This window comes from Platalea leucorodia (genome assembly GCF_965183815.1).
Source record: "Platalea leucorodia genome assembly, contig: SUPER_28_unloc_1, whole genome shotgun sequence".
Taxonomy (NCBI): Eukaryota; Metazoa; Chordata; class Aves; order Pelecaniformes; family Threskiornithidae; genus Platalea; species Platalea leucorodia.
In genome coordinates this window covers 28,844-45,499 of record NW_028121459.1, presented here as the reverse complement: position 1 = coordinate 45,499, position 16,656 = coordinate 28,844, and the positions used below count along the sequence as shown (strand labels likewise).

General features: G+C 59.2%; 1 protein-coding gene across 1 annotated transcript in view; it reads left to right on the top strand.

The window, feature by feature from the left end:
• Positions 1-16,656, top strand: part of LOC309601130 (tenascin-X-like) — a 60,662-nt gene that overhangs the window by 23,184 nt on the left and 20,822 nt on the right. Inside the window, 14 exon segments of the mRNA XM_082338056.1 lie at positions 460-753; positions 1,443-1,730; positions 2,639-2,941; positions 4,367-4,660; positions 5,350-5,637; positions 6,621-6,923; positions 8,387-8,674; positions 9,364-9,651; positions 11,093-11,386; positions 12,426-12,728; positions 14,182-14,475; positions 15,159-15,452; positions 16,361-16,449; positions 16,540-16,644. Of these exon segments, the coding sequence (XP_082194182.1) occupies positions 460-753; positions 1,443-1,730; positions 2,639-2,941; positions 4,367-4,660; positions 5,350-5,637; positions 6,621-6,923; positions 8,387-8,674; positions 9,364-9,651; positions 11,093-11,386; positions 12,426-12,728; positions 14,182-14,475; positions 15,159-15,452; positions 16,361-16,449; positions 16,540-16,644 (3,725 nt within the window).

The following is a 16,656-nucleotide window of genomic DNA, read 5'->3' as shown; positions in this document are numbered from 1 at the left end:
GGATGGAAGGGCGGAAGGGTGGATAGGTGGAGGGGCGTTGGGAGAGGTGGTGGCTTGTTTGGAGGATGAAGTGAAGGGTTTGCTGGTTGGATGATTGAACGGAGGGCTAGATTAAAGAGCCAGCTGAAGGAAGAAGTGGATGGAGAGACAGGTGATTGGCTGGCTGCCGTGATGGTGGGAGGATTGTTCCTGGAAAATGGGTGATGGGAGGGCTGGAGGCATGGGTGGGTGGATGGAGAAGGAGGTGGAGAGCTGGATGGGTGTTGGGATGGGTGGTTGGGTTGGTTGGTGTGTGGACGATCAGCTGGATGGATGGGGCTTGGATGGGTGGATGGATGATAACTGATTGCCTGAAGGATGGAGAAAGCATTGGACAGTTGAATGTTTGGTTTCTGGATGGATGGAGCGATGGACGGGCTCGTGGAGGTTCAGCCCTGCCTTGTGCTCTCTCGACTGCAGCCCCAGCCCCACAAGAGGAGGAACCTCCATCGCAGCCGATCCTGGGCGAGCTCACGGCCTCCCAGGTCACCCCCGACTCCGTGCAGCTGGAGTGGAGCGTCCCCGAGGGCACCTTTGACTCCTTCACGGTGCAGTACAAGGATGCGCAAGGGCAGGCGCAGGTGTTGCCCGTGGCCGGTGGCTCGCGCACGGTGAGCGTGCCGGGGCTGTCCCCGTCGCGCCGCTACAAGTTCAACCTGTACGGGGTGTGGGGTCGGAAGCGCCTGGGCCCCGTCTCCACCGACGCTGTCACAGGTGAGGGCGTCTGCAGATCCCACCCATGTCCCTTCTGGGGTCTTGGTTTGGGGTCATGGCAGGAGCCTGGGCAGGGCCCACGCCGGGTCCCTTGCACCCTGTGGGAAATGGGAAGTTCTCTTGGCCGCTGACTGGGGCGTGGATGGAGGGATGGGGGCAGCCGTGGTTGGAGGGATGGAGGTGGTGGACAGATGTATGGAGAGGTTTTCAGGTGGAAGGCTAGGATAAAGGATGGGTTTCTGGCTGGATGTTTGGCTTGTGGGATGGTTTGCTGATTATCATTTGACTGGTTGTCTTGATGGAAGAATGGATGGAGCAGTATGTGGTTGGTGGGGTCATTGGTGGGATGGAATAGTGGATAGAAGCAAGGGCTGTGGTTGCCAAAAGGAATATGAGAGTGGGTGACTGGGTGAATGGGAACCAGGACGCGTTACAGACAAACGGACGTTTGGAAGGAGAGGTGGTGACAAATATGGGTAGGTGGGCTGAGAAACAAATGGATGAATGTATGGATGAATGTATGGGCGGGCAAGAGCTCAGTGAAAGGATATGTGGAGTTGTTTGAGTGGCTCAGCAGCGGACTGATTGTATTGATGGACGGGTGGATGGAGAGACGGACGGATGGATGGAGGGATGGATGGACTGGTGGGTGTTTATGCCCTGTGTTGTGCCCTGTGCTGCAGCTGCAGCTGAGCCGGAGGAGGAACCTCCATCGCAGCCGATCCTGGGCGAGCTCACGGCCTCCCAGGTCACCCCCGACTCCGTGCAGCTGGAGTGGAGCGTCCCCGAGGGCACCTTTGACTCCTTCACGGTGCAGTACAAGGATGCGCAAGGGCAGGCGCAGGTGTTGCCCGTGGCCGGTGGCTCGCGCACGGTGAGCGTGCCGGGGCTGTCCCCGTCGCGCCGCTACAAGTTCAACCTGTACGGGGTGTGGGGTCGGAAGCGCCTGGGCCCCGTCTCCACCGACGCTGTCACAGGTGAGGGCGTGTGCGGGCCCCGTCTGTGACCCCTGTGGGCCCTGGGTTGCTGTGGGGCTGGAGCCCGTTGAGTGGGAAGCTGCCTTGGGCATTGACTTGGGGAGGGAGGGGGGGAAGGGCACGTGCAAGGTCGGAGAGTGGCATGGAGGGAAGGAGGCTGGGTTGGAGGAATGGATGGGTGGGTGGGTGGGTGGGTGGATGATGGATGGATGATGGATGGATGGATGATGGATGGCGGAAGGATGGATGATGGATGGATGGATGGATGATGGATGGATGGATGGATGGATGATGGATGGAAGGAGGATGGATGGACGGATGATGGATTATGGATGGATGGATGGATGGATGATGGATGGATGGATGATGGATGGATGAGCAGGTGAAATCAAGGGCTGAGGGAAAGGTAGCGGTGCACTGGGAAATGGATGATAGGACGATTGGAACTATGAATGGATGGATGGGCCAATGGTTGTACGGACATACGGACAGGAGGTTGAGTGGGTGATGGATGGGGGCTGATGAAATGACTGGGTAGCTGCATGGCTGGCTGGTTCCGTGAATGGACCTGGATATGGAAGGCTAAATAGATGGGTGAGGGGGCTTGTGGTGTAAAGTGGGGTGAAACGGGAGGAGAGACGGATGGGTGGTGGGTGGCTGGATCAGTGGTGGCTGGGTGGATGGGAAGACAATGGGGGGATGATGAAAGACGTGGATGGCTGGATGAGTGATGTAATTGAGGAAGAAATGTGGCACCGTCTGGCTGGCGAGACTGGCAAATGGCATACCGATCCATGATTGGATGGCTTGCTGGTTGGATGGTTGGCAGAGTTCATTGATGGGTGGATGGTTGGAAGGATGGATGTTCCCCTGTGTACCCTACTTGTGCCTCTGCATCGCTGCCTCAGCCCCGCTGTCGGAGGAACTGCCATCAGAGGAGCCACCATCGCAGCCGATCCTGGGCGAGCTCACGGCCTCCCAGGTCACCCCCGACTCCGTGCAGCTGGAGTGGAGCGTCCCCGAGGGCACCTTTGACTCCTTCACGGTGCAGTACAAGGATGCGCAAGGGCAGGCGCAGGTGTTGCCCGTGGCCGGTGGCTCGCGCACGGTGAGCGTGCCGGGGCTGTCCCCGTCGCGCCGCTACAAGTTCAACCTGTACGGGGTGTGGGGTCGGAAGCGCCTGGGCCCCGTCTCCACCGACGCTGTCACAGGTGAGGGCGTGTGCGGGCTCCTTCCACGTCCCCTTTGGGCGCTGGGTTTGGGTCAGGGCAGGCGCTGGGACAGGGCCCGTGCTGGTGCCTTGGGCCTTGTGGGAAATGGGAATAGGTGTTGGGTGCTGAGTGGGGCATGGCTGGAGGTACGGGTGCATGGGAGGCTGGGGGGATGGGGGATGGATGGATGGATGGAATGGTTGGTTGAATGGATGGGGGAATGGATGGAGGTTTGGTTGGTTGGTTGAGTGGATGGGTGGGTGGTGGAGGGGATGGATGGATGGTTGAGTGGGTACATGAAATAACGGATGGAAGGATGGCTGGAAGGATGGCTGGCTGGCTGGCTGGCTGGCTGGCTGGCTGATTGGGTGGCTGGAGGGTTGGATGGATTGGGTGACCGAGTGCATTGATGGAGGGTTGGGTCGCTTGCTGGAGAGAGAGATGAGTTTGTGGCTGGTTCATGGCCTCGGTGGTTTGGATGCTTGGAGAGAGCCATGGTTGGATGGAGGGGTGGAGGGAGGGAGGGAGGGGTGGAGGGATGGCAGGCTGCTGGCTGAAATGAATGTTTAGGCGTTTGGATGGTTTAAGGGAGGAATGGATTCAAGGAGTGAGGGAAGGAAAAAGGGACGATGGGTGGGTGGACGGACGGAGGGGTGATTAGCTGAGTGTGTGGCTGCTTCATGGACGGGGTGGTTGATTGAATGGTTGGATGGGTGGTGGGAGCGAAGCAGGGATGGATGGATTTAGGAGCGGAAGGATGGCTAGCCGAACACGGGGGCTGTTGAGTGCATGGAGAGCTGGACACTTGTGGGATGGAGGGAGGGGTGGGTGGATGAAGGGAAGGCTGGCTGAATGAATGGCTGGCTGTCTGGCTGGCTCGACTGCTGGCTGGAGAGATGGAGGACGGTGGAGTTGGTGGCTGGTTCGTGGCCGGAGTGGCTGAAAGGAGTTCCTAGGTGGGTGGTTGGATGGAAGGGCGGAAGGGTGGATAGGTGGAGGGGCGTTGGGAGAGGTGGTGGCTTGTTTGGAGGATGAAGTGAAGGGTTTGCTGGTTGGATGATTGAACGGAGGGCTAGATTAAAGAGCCAGCTGAAGGAAGAAGTGGATGGAGAGACAGGTGATTGGCTGGCTGCCGTGATGGTGGGAGGATTGTTCCTGGAAAATGGGTGATGGGAGGGCTGGAGGCATGGGTGGGTGGATGGAGAAGGAGGTGGCGAGCTGGATGGGTGTTGGGATGGGTGGTTGGGTTGGTTGGTGTGTGGACGATCAGCTGGATGGATGGGGCTTGGATGGGTGGATGGATGATAACTGATTGCCTGAAGGATGGAGAAAGCATTGGACAGTTGAATGTTTGGTTTCTGGATGGATGGAGCGATGGACGGGCTCGTGGAGGTTCAGCCCTGCCTTGTGCTCTCTCGACTGCAGCCCCAGCCCCACAAGAGGAGGAACCTCCATCGCAGCCGATCCTGGGCGAGCTCACGGCCTCCCAGGTCACCCCCGACTCCGTGCAGCTGGAGTGGAGCGTCCCCGAGGGCACCTTTGACTCCTTCACGGTGCAGTACAAGGATGCGCAAGGGCAGGCGCAGGTGTTGCCCGTGGCCGGTGGCTCGCGCACGGTGAGCGTGCCGGGGCTGTCCCCGTCGCGCCGCTACAAGTTCAACCTGTACGGGGTGTGGGGTCGGAAGCGCCTGGGCCCCGTCTCCACCGACGCTGTCACAGGTGAGGGCGTCTGCAGATCCCACCCATGTCCCTTCTGGGGTCTTGGTTTGGGGTCATGGCAGGAGCCTGGGCAGGGCCCACGCCGGGTCCCTTGCACCCTGTGGGAAATGGGAAGTTCTCTTGGCCGCTGACTGGGGCGTGGATGGAGGGATGGGGGCAGCCGTGGTTGGAGGGATGGAGGTGGTGGACAGATGTATGGAGAGGTTTTCAGGTGGAAGGCTAGGATAAAGGATGGGTTTCTGGCTGGATGTTTGGCTTGTGGGATGGTTTGCTGATTATCATTTGACTGGTTGTCTTGATGGAAGAATGGATGGAGCAGTATGTGGTTGGTGGGGTCATTGGTGGGATGGAATAGTGGATAGAAGCAAGGGCTGTGGTTGCCAAAAGGAATATGAGAGTGGGTGACTGGGTGAATGGGAACCAGGACGCGTTACAGACAAACGGACGTTTGGAAGGAGAGGTGGTGACAAATATGGGTAGGTGGGCTGAGAAACAAATGGATGAATGTATGGATGAATGTATGGGCGGACAAGAGCTCAGTGAAAGGATATGTGGAGTTGTTTGAGTGGCTCAGCAGCGGACTGATTGTATTGATGGACGGGTGGATGGAGAGACGGACGGATGGATGGAGGGATGGATGGACTGGTGGGTGTTTATGCCCTGTGTTGTGCCCTGTGCTGCAGCTGCAGCTGAGCCGGAGGAGGAACCTCCATCGCAGCCGATCCTGGGCGAGCTCACGGCCTCCCAGGTCACCCCCGACTCCGTGCAGCTGGAGTGGAGCGTCCCCGAGGGCACCTTTGACTCCTTCACGGTGCAGTACAAGGATGCGCAAGGGCAGGCGCAGGTGTTGCCCGTGGCCGGTGGCTCGCGCACGGTGAGCGTGCCGGGGCTGTCCCCGTCGCGCCGCTACAAGTTCAACCTGTACGGGGTGTGGGGTCGGAAGCGCCTGGGCCCCGTCTCCGCCGACGCTGTCACAGGTGAGGGCGTGTGCGGGCCCCGTCTGTGACCCCTGTGGGCCCTGGGTTGCTGTGGGGCTGGAGCCCGTTGAGTGGGAAGCTGCCTTGGGCATTGACTTGGGGAGGGAGGGGGGGAAGGGCACGTGCAAGGTCGGAGAGTGGCATGGAGGGAAGGAGGCTGGGTTGGAGGAATGGATGGGTGGGTGGGTGGGTGGATGATGGATGGATGATGGATGGATGGATGATGGATGGCGGAAGGATGGATGATGGATGGATGGATGGATGATGGATGGATGGATGGATGGATGATGGATGGAAGGAGGATGGATGGACGGATGATGGATTATGGATGGATGGATGGATGGATGATGGATGGATGGATGATGGATGGATGGATGGATGGATGATGGATGGATGATGGATGGATGGATGATGGATGGATGGATGATGGATGGATGGATGATGGATGGATGAGCAGGTGAAATCAAGGGCTGAGGGAAAGGTAGCGGTGCACTGGGAAATGGATGATAGGACGATTGGAACTATGAATGGATGGATGGGCCAATGGTTGTACGGACATACGGACAGGAGGTTGAGTGGGTGATGGATGGGGGCTGATGAAATGACTGGGTAGCTGAATGGCTGGCTGGTTCCGTGAATGGACCTGGATATGGAAGGCTAAATAGATGGGTGAGGGGGCTTGTGGTGTAAAGTGGGGTGAAACGGGAGGAGAGACGGATGGGTGGTGGGTGGCTGGATCAGTGGTGGCAGGGTGGATGGGAAGACAATGGGGGGATGATGAAAGACGTGGATGGCTGGATGAGTGATGTAATTGAGGAAGAAATGTGGCACCGTCTGGCTGGCGAGACTGGCAAATGGCATACCGATCCGTGATTGGATGGCTTGCTGGTTGGATGGTTGGCAGAGTTCATTGATGGGTGGATGGTTGGAAGGATGGATGTTCCCCTGTGTACCCTACTTGTGCCTCTGCATCGCTGCCTCAGCCCCGCTGTCGGAGGAACTGCCATCAGAGGAGCCACCATCGCAGCCGATCCTGGGCGAGCTCACGGCCTCCCAGGTCACCCCCGACTCCGTGCAGCTGGAGTGGAGCGTCCCCGAGGGCACCTTTGACTCCTTCACGGTGCAGTACAAGGATGCGCAAGGGCAGGCGCAGGTGTTGCCCGTGGCCGGTGGCTCGCGCACGGTGAGCGTGCCGGGGCTGTCCCCGTCGCGCCGCTACAAGTTCAACCTGTACGGGGTGTGGGGTCGGAAGCGCCTGGGCCCCGTCTCCACCGACGCTGTCACAGGTGAGGGCGTGTGCGGGTTCCTTCCACGTCCCCTTTGGGCGCTGGGTTTGGGTCAGGGCAGGCGCTGGGACAGGGCCCGTGCTGGTGCCTTGGGCCTTGTGGGAAATGGGAATAGGTGTTGGGTGCTGAGTGGGGCATGGCTGGAGGTACGGGTGCATGGGAGGCTGGGGGGATGGGGGATGGATGGATGGATGGAATGGTTGGTTGAATGGATGGGGGAATGGATGGATGGATGGAGGTTGGGTTGGTTGGTTGAGTGGATGGGTGGGTGGTGGAGGGGATGGATGGATGGTTGAGTGGGTACATGAAATAACGGATGGAAGGATGGCTGGAAGGATGGCTGGCTGGCTGGCTGGCTGGCTGGCTGGCTGGCTGATTGGGTGGCTCGAGGGTTGGATGGATTGGGTGACCGAGTGCATTGATGGAGGGTTGGGTCGCTTGCTGGAGAGAGAGATGAGTTTGTGGCTGGTTCATGGCCTCGGTGGTTTGGATGCTTGGAGAGAGCCATGGTTGGATGGAGGGGTGGAGGGAGGGAGGGAGGGGTGGAGGGAGGGAGGGAGGGGTGGAGGGATGGCAGGCTGCTGGCTGAAATGAATGTTTAGGCGTTTGGATGGTTTAAGGGAGGAATGGATTCAAGGAGTGAGGGAAGGAAAAAGGGACGATGGGTGGGTGGACGGACGGAGGGGTGATTAGCTGAGTGTGTGGCTGCTTCATGGACGGGGTGGTTGATTGAATGGTTGGATGGGTGGTGGGAGCGAAGCAGGGATGGATGGATTTAGGAGCGGAAGGATGGCTAGCCGAACACGGGGGCTGTTGAGTGCATGGAGAGCTGGACACTTGTGGGATGGAGGGAGGGGTGGGTGGATGAAGGGAAGGCTGGCTGAATGAATGGCTGGCTGTCTGGCTGGCTCGACTGCTGGCTGGAGAGATGGAGGACGGTGGAGTTGGTGGCTGGTTCGTGGCCGGAGTGGCTGAAAGGAGTTCCTAGGTGGGTGGTTGGATGGAAGGGCGGAAGGGTGGATAGGTGGAGGGGCGTTGGGAGAGGTGGTGGCTTGTTTGGAGGATGAAGTGAAGGGTTTGCTGGTTGGATGATTGAACGGAGGGCTAGATTAAAGAGCCAGCTGAAGGAAGAAGTGGATGGAGAGACAGGTGATTGGCTGGCTGCCGTGATGGTGGGAGGATTGTTCCTGGAAAATGGGTGATGGGAGGGCTGGAGGCATGGGTGGGTGGATGGAGAAGGAGGTGGCGAGCTGGATGGGTGTTGGGATGGGTGGTTGGGTTGGTTGGTGTGTGGACGATCAGCTGGATGGATGGGGCTTGGATGGGTGGATGGATGATAACTGATTGCCTGAAGGATGGAGAAAGCATTGGACAGTTGAATGTTTGGTTTCTGGATGGATGGAGCGATGGACGGGCTCGTGGAGGTTCAGCCCTGCCTTGTGCTCTCTCGACTGCAGCCCCAGCCCCACAAGAGGAGGAACCTCCATCGCAGCCGATCCTGGGCGAGCTCACGGCCTCCCAGGTCACCCCCGACTCCGTGCAGCTGGAGTGGAGCGTCCCCGAGGGCACCTTTGACTCCTTCACGGTGCAGTACAAGGATGCGCAAGGGCAGGCGCAGGTGTTGCCCGTGGCCGGTGGCTCGCGCACGGTGAGCGTGCCGGGGCTGTCCCCGTCGCGCCGCTACAAGTTCAACCTGTACGGGGTGTGGGGTCGGAAGCGCCTGGGCCCCGTCTCCACCGACGCTGTCACAGGTGAGGGCGTCTGCAGATCCCACCCATGTCCCTTCTGGGGTCTTGGTTTGGGGTCATGGCAGGAGCCTGGGCAGGGCCCACGCCGGGTCCCTTGCACCCTGTGGGAAATGGGAAGTTCTCTTGGCCGCTGACTGGGGCGTGGATGGAGGGATGGGGGCAGCCGTGGTTGGAGGGATGGAGGTGGTGGACAGATGTATGGAGAGGTTTTCAGGTGGAAGGCTAGGATAAAGGATGGGTTTCTGGCTGGATGTTTGGCTTGTGGGATGGTTTGCTGATTATCATTTGACTGGTTGTCTTGATGGAAGAATGGATGGAGCAGTATGTGGTTGGTGGGGTCATTGGTGGGATGGAATAGTGGATAGAAGCAAGGGCTGTGGTTGCCAAAAGGAATATGAGAGTGGGTGACTGGGTGAATGGGAACCAGGACACGTTACAGACAAACGGACATTTGGAAGGAGAGGTGGTGACAAATATGGGTAGGTGGGCTGAGAAACAAATGGATGAATGTATGGATGAATGTATGGGCGGGCAAGAGCTCAGTGAAAGGATATGTGGAGTTGTTTGAGTGGCTCAGCAGCGGACTGATTGTATTGATGGACGGGTGGATGGAGAGACGGACGGATGGATGGAGGGATGGATGGACTGGTGGGTGTTTATGCCCTGTGTTGTGCCCTGTGCTGCAGCTGCAGCTGAGCCGGAGGAGGAACCTCCATCGCAGCCGATCCTGGGCGAGCTCACGGCCTCCCAGGTCACCCCCGACTCCGTGCAGCTGGAGTGGAGCGTCCCCGAGGGCACCTTTGACTCCTTCACGGTGCAGTACAAGGATGCGCAAGGGCAGGCGCAGGTGTTGCCCGTGGCCGGTGGCTCGCGCACGGTGAGCGTGCCGGGGCTGTCCCCGTCGCGCCGCTACAAGTTCAACCTGTACGGGGTGTGGGGTCGGAAGCGCCTGGGCCCCGTCTCCACCGACGCTGTCACAGGTGAGGGCGTGTGCGGGTTCCTTCCACGTCCCCTTTGGGCGCTGGGTTTGGGTCAGGGCAGGCGCTGGGACAGGGCCCGTGCTGGTGCCTTGGGCCTTGTGGGAAATGGGAATAGGTGTTGGGTGCTGAGTGGGGCATGGCTGGAGGTACGGGTGCATGGGAGGCTGGGGGGATGGGGGATGGATGGATGGATGGAATGGTTGGTTGAATGGATGGGGGAATGGATGGATGGATGGAGGTTGGGTTGGTTGGTTGAGTGGATGGGTGGGTGGTGGAGGGGATGGATGGATGGTTGAGTGGGTACATGAAATAACGGATGGAAGGATGGCTGGAAGGATGGCTGGCTGGCTGGCTGGCTGATTGGGTGGCTGGAGGGTTGGATGGATTGGGTGACCGAGTGCATTGATGGAGGGTTGGGTCGCTTGCTGGAGAGAGAGATGAGTTTGTGGCTGGTTCATGGCCTCGGTGGTTTGGATGCTTGGAGAGAGCCATGGTTGGATGGAGGGGTGGAGGGAGGGAGGGAGGGGTGGAGGGAGGGAGGGAGGGGTGGAGGGATGGCAGGCTGCTGGCTGAAATGAATGTTTAGGCGTTTGGATGGTTTAAGGGAGGAATGGATTCAAGGAGTGAGGGAAGGAAAAAGGGACGATGGGTGGGTGGACGGACGGAGGGGTGATTAGCTGAGTGTGTGGCTGCTTCATGGACGGGGTGGTTGATTGAATGGTTGGATGGGTGGTGGGAGCGAAGCAGGGATGGATGGATTTAGGAGCGGAAGGATGGCTAGCCGAACACGGGGGCTGTTGAGTGCATGGAGAGCTGGACACTTGTGGGATGGAGGGAGGGGTGGGTGGATGAAGGGAAGGCTGGCTGAATGAATGGCTGGCTGTCTGGCTGGCTCGACTGCTGGCTGGAGAGATGGAGGACGGTGGAGTTGGTGGCTGGTTCGTGGCCGGAGTGGCTGAAAGGAGTTCCTAGGTGGGTGGTTGGATGGAAGGGCGGAAGGGTGGATAGGTGGAGGGGCGTTGGGAGAGGTGGTGGCTTGTTTGGAGGATGAAGTGAAGGGTTTGCTGGTTGGATGATTGAACGGAGGGCTAGATTAAAGAGCCAGCTGAAGGAAGAAGTGGATGGAGAGACAGGTGATTGGCTGGCTGCCGTGATGGTGGGAGGATTGTTCCTGGAAAATGGGTGATGGGAGGGCTGGAGGCATGGGTGGGTGGATGGAGAAGGAGGTGGCGAGCTGGATGGGTGTTGGGATGGGTGGTTGGGTTGGTTGGTGTGTGGACGATCAGCTGGATGGATGGGGCTTGGATGGGTGGATGGATGATAACTGATTGCCTGAAGGATGGAGAAAGCATTGGACAGTTGAATGTTTGGTTTCTGGATGGATGGAGCGATGGACGGGCTCGTGGAGGTTCAGCCCTGCCTTGTGCTCTCTCGACTGCAGCCCCAGCCCCACAAGAGGAGGAACCTCCATCGCAGCCGATCCTGGGCGAGCTCACGGCCTCCCAGGTCACCCCCGACTCCGTGCAGCTGGAGTGGAGCGTCCCCGAGGGCACCTTTGACTCCTTCACGGTGCAGTACAAGGATGCGCAAGGGCAGGCGCAGGTGTTGCCCGTGGCCGGTGGCTCGCGCACGGTGAGCGTGCCGGGGCTGTCCCCGTCGCGCCGCTACAAGTTCAACCTGTACGGGGTGTGGGGTCGGAAGCGCCTGGGCCCCGTCTCCACCGACGCTGTCACAGGTGAGGGCGTGTGCGGGCCCCGTCTGTGACCCCTGTGGGCCCTGGGTTGCTGTGGGGCTGGAGCCCGTTGAGTGGGAAGCTGCCTTGGGCATTGACTTGGGGAGGGAGGGGGGGAAGGGCACGTGCAAGGTCGGAGAGTGGCATGGAGGGAAGGAGGCTGGGTTGGAGGAATGGATGGGTGGGTGGGTGGGTGGGTGGATGATGGATGGATGATGGATGGCGGAAGGATGGATGATGGATGGATGGATGATGGATGGATGGATGATGGATGGATGGATGGATGGATGATGGATGGAAGGAGGATGGATGGACGGATGATGGATTATGGATGGATGGATGGATGGATGATGGATGGATGGATGATGGATGGATGGATGGATGGATGATGGATGGATGGATGATGGATGGATGATGGATGGATGGATGGATGGATGATGGATGGATGGATGATGGATGGATGATGGATGGATGATGGATGGATGATGGATGGATGGATGATGGATGGATGAGCAGGTGAAATCAAGGGCTGAGGGAAAGGTAGCGGTGCACTGGGAAATGGATGATAGGACGATTGGAACTATGAATGGATGGATGGGCCAATGGTTGTACGGACATACGGACAGGAGGTTGAGTGGGTGATGGATGGGGGCTGATGAAATGACTGGGTAGCTGAATGGCTGGCTGGTTCCGTGAATGGACCTGGATATGGAAGGCTAAATAGATGGGTGAGGGGGCTTGTGGTGTAAAGTGGGGTGAAACGGGAGGAGAGACGGATGGGTGGTGGGTGGCTGGATCAGTGGTGGCTGGGTGGATGGGAAGACAATGGGGGGATGATGAAAGACGTGGATGGCTGGATGAGTGATGTAATTGAGGAAGAAATGTGGCACCGTCTGGCTGGCGAGACTGGCAAATGGCATACCGATCCGTGATTGGATGGCTTGCTGGTTGGATGGTTGGCAGAGTTCATTGATGGGTGGATGGTTGGAAGGATGGATGTTCCCCTGTGTACCCTACTTGTGCCTCTGCATCGCTGCCTCAGCCCCACTATCGGAGGAACTGCCATCAGAGGAGCCACCATCGCAGCCGATCCTGGGCGAGCTCACGGCCTCCCAGGTCACCCCCGACTCCGTGCAGCTGGAGTGGAGCGTCCCCGAGGGCACCTTTGACTCCTTCACGGTGCAGTACAAGGATGCGCAAGGGCAGGCGCAGGTGTTGCCCGTGGCCGGTGGCTCGCGCACGGTGAGCGTGCCGGGGCTGTCCCCGTCGCGCCGCTACAAGTTCAACCTGTACGGGGTGTGGGGTCGGAAGCGCCTGGGCCCCGTCTCCACCGACGCTGTCACAGGTGAGGGCGTGTGCGGGTTCCTTCCACGTCCCCTTTGGGCGCTGGGTTTGGGTCAGGGCAGGCGCTGGGACAGGGCCCGTGCTGGTGCCTTGGGCCTTGTGGGAAATGGGAATAGGTGTTGGGTGCTGAGTGGGGCATGGCTGGAGGTACGGGTGCATGGGAGGCTGGGGGGATGGGGGATGGATGGATGGATGGAATGGTTGGTTGAATGGATGGGGGAATGGATGGATGGATGGAGGTTGGGTTGGTTGGTTGAGTGGATGGGTGGGTGGTGGAGGGGATGGATGGATGGTTGAGTGGGTACATGAAATAACGGATGGAAGGATGGCTGGAAGGATGGCTGGCTGGCTGGCTGGCTGGCTGGCTGGCTGATTGGGTGGCTGGAGGGTTGGATGGATTGGGTGACCGAGTGCATTGATGGAGGGTTGGGTCGCTTGCTGGAGAGAGAGATGAGTTTGTGGCTGGTTCATGGCCTCGGTGGTTTGGATGCTTGGAGAGAGCCATGGTTGGATGGAGGGGTGGAGGGAGGGAGGGAGGGGTGGAGGGAGGGAGGGAGGGGTGGAGGGATGGCAGGCTGCTGGCTGAAATGCATGTTTAGGCGTTTGGATGGTTTAAGGGAGGAATGGATTCAAGGAGTGAGGGAAGGAAAAAGGGACGATGGGTGGGTGGACGGACGGAGGGGTGATTAGCTGAGTGTGTGGCTGCTTCATGGACGGGGTGGTTGATTGAATGGTTGGATGGGTGGTGGGAGTGAAGCAGGGATGGATGGATTTAGGAGCGGAAGGATGGCTAGCCGAACACGGGGGCTGTTGAGTGCATGGAGAGCTGGACACTTGTGGGATGGAGGGAGGGGTGGGTGGATGAAGGGAAGGCTGGCTGAATGAATGGCTGGCTGTCTGGCTGGCTCGACTGCTGGCTGGAGAGATGGAGGACGGTGGAGTTGGTGGCTGGTTCGTGGCCGGAGTGGCTGAAAGGAGTTCCTAGGTGGGTGGTTGGATGGAAGGGCGGAAGGGTGGATAGGTGGAGGGGCGTTGGGAGAGGTGGTGGCTTGTTTGGAGGATGAAGTGAAGGGTTTGCTGGTTGGATGATTGAACGGAGGGCTAGATTAAAGAGCCAGCTGAAGGAAGAAGTGGATGGAGAGACAGGTGATTGGCTGGCTGCCGTGATGGTGGGAGGATTGTTCCTGGAAAATGGGTGATGGGAGGGCTGGAGGCATGGGTGGGTGGATGGAGAAGGAGGTGGCGAGCTGGATGGGTGTTGGGATGGGTGGTTGGGTTGGTTGGTGTGTGGACGATCAGCTGGATGGATGGGGCTTGGATGGGTGGATGGATGATAACTGATTGCCTGAAGGATGGAGAAAGCATTGGACAGTTGAATGTTTGGTTTCTGGATGGATGGAGCGATGGACGGGCTCGTGGAGGTTCAGCCCTGCCTTGTGCTCTCTCGACTGCAGCCCCAGCCCCACAAGAGGAGGAACCTCCATCGCAGCCGATCCTGGGCGAGCTCACGGCCTCCCAGGTCACCCCCGACTCCGTGCAGCTGGAGTGGAGCGTCCCCGAGGGCACCTTTGACTCCTTCACGGTGCAGTACAAGGATGCGCAAGGGCAGGCGCAGGTGTTGCCCGTGGCCGGTGGCTCGCGCACGGTGAGCGTGCCGGGGCTGTCCCCGTCGCGCCGCTACAAGTTCAACCTGTACGGGGTGTGGGGTCGGAAGCGCCTGGGCCCCGTCTCCACCGACGCTGTCACAGGTGAGGGCGTCTGCAGATCCCACCCATGTCCCTTCTGGGGTCTTGGTTTGGGGTCATGGCAGGAGCCTGGGCAGGGCCCACGCCGGGTCCCTTGCACCCTGTGGGAAATGGGAAGTTCTCTTGGCCGCTGACTGGGGCGTGGATGGAGGGATGGGGGCAGCCGTGGTTGGAGGGATGGAGGTGGTGGACAGATGTATGGAGAGGTTTTCAGGTGGAAGGCTAGGATAAAGGATGGGTTTCTGGCTGGATGTTTGGCTTGTGGGATGGTTTGCTGATTATCATTTGACTGGTTGTCTTGATGGAAGAATGGATGGAGCAGTATGTGGTTGGTGGGGTCATTGGTGGGATGGAATAGTGGATAGAAGCAAGGGCTGTGGTTGCCAAAAGGAATATGAGAGTGGGTGACTGGGTGAATGGGAACCAGGACACGTTACAGACAAACGGACGTTTGGAAGGAGAGGTGGTGACAAATATGGGTAGGTGGGCTGAGAAACAAATGGATGAATGTATGGATGAATGTATGGGCGGGCAAGAGCTCAGTGAAAGGATATGTGGAGTTGTTTGAGTGGCTCAGCAGCGGACTGATTGTATTGATGGACGGGTGGATGGAGAGACGGACGGATGGATGGAGGGATGGATGGACTGGTGGGTGTTTATGCCCTGTGTTGTGCCCTGTGCTGCAGCTGCAGCTGAGCCGGAGGAGGAACCTCCATCGCAGCCGATCCTGGGCGAGCTCACGGCCTCCCAGGTCACCCCCGACTCCGTGCAGCTGGAGTGGAGCGTCCCCGAGGGCACCTTTGACTCCTTCACGGTGCAGTACAAGGATGCGCAAGGGCAGGCGCAGGTGTTGCCCGTGGCCGGTGGCTCGCGCACGGTGAGCGTGCCGGGGCTGTCCCCGTCGCGCCGCTACAAGTTCAACCTGTACGGGGTGTGGGGTCGGAAGCGCCTGGGCCCCGTCTCCACCGACGCTGTCACAGGTGAGGGCGTGTGCGGGCCCCGTCTGTGACCCCTGTGGGCCCTGGGTTGCTGTGGGGCTGGAGCCCGTTGAGTGGGAAGCTGCCTTGGGCATTGACTTGGGGAGGGAGGGGGGGAAGGGCACGTGCAAGGTCGGAGAGTGGCATGGAGGGAAGGAGGCTGGGTTGGAGGAATGGATGGGTGGGTGGGTGGGTGGGTGGATGATGGATGGATGATGGATGGATGGATGATGGATGGCGGAAGGATGGATGATGGATGGATGGATGGATGATGGATGGATGGATGGATGGATGATGGATGGAAGGAGGATGGATGGACGGATGATGGATTATGGATGGATGGATGGATGGATGATGGATGGATGGATGATGGATGGATGAGCAGGTGAAATCAAGGGCTGAGGGAAAGGTAGCGGTGCACTGGGAAATGGATGATAGGACGATTGGAACTATGAATGGATGGATGGGCCAATGGTTGTACGGACATACGGACAGGAGGTTGAGTGGGTGATGGATGGGGGCTGATGAAATGACTGGGTAGCTGAATGGCTGGCTGGTTCCGTGAATGGACCTGGATATGGAAGGCTAAATAGATGGGTGAGGGGGCTTGTGGTGTAAAGTGGGGTGAAACGGGAGGAGAGACGGATGGGTGGTGGGTGGCTGGATCAGTGGTGGCAGGGTGGATGGGAAGACAATGGGGGGATGATGAAAGACGTGGATGGCTGGATGAGTGATGTAATTGAGGAAGAAATGTGGCACCGTCTGGCTGGCGAGACTGGCAAATGGCATACCGATCCATGATTGGATGGCTTGCTGGTTGGATGGTTGGCAGAGTTCATTGATGGGTGGATGGTTGGAAGGATGGATGTTCCCCTGTGTACCCTACTTGTGCCTCTGCATCGCTGCCTCAGCCCCGCTATCGGAGGAACTGCCATCAGAGGAGCCACCATCGCAGCCGATCCTGGGCGAGCTCACGGCCTCCCAGGTCACCCCCGACTCCGTGCAGCTGGAGTGGAGCGTCCCCGAGGGCACCTTTGACTCCTTCACGGTGCAGTACAAGGATGCGCAAGGGCAGGCGCAGGTGTTGCCCGTGGCCGGTGGCTCGCGCACGGTGAGCGTGCCGGGGCTGTCCCCGTCGCGCCGCTACAAGTTCAACCTGTACGGGGTGTGGGGTCGGAAGCGCCTGGGCCCCGTCTCCACCGACGCT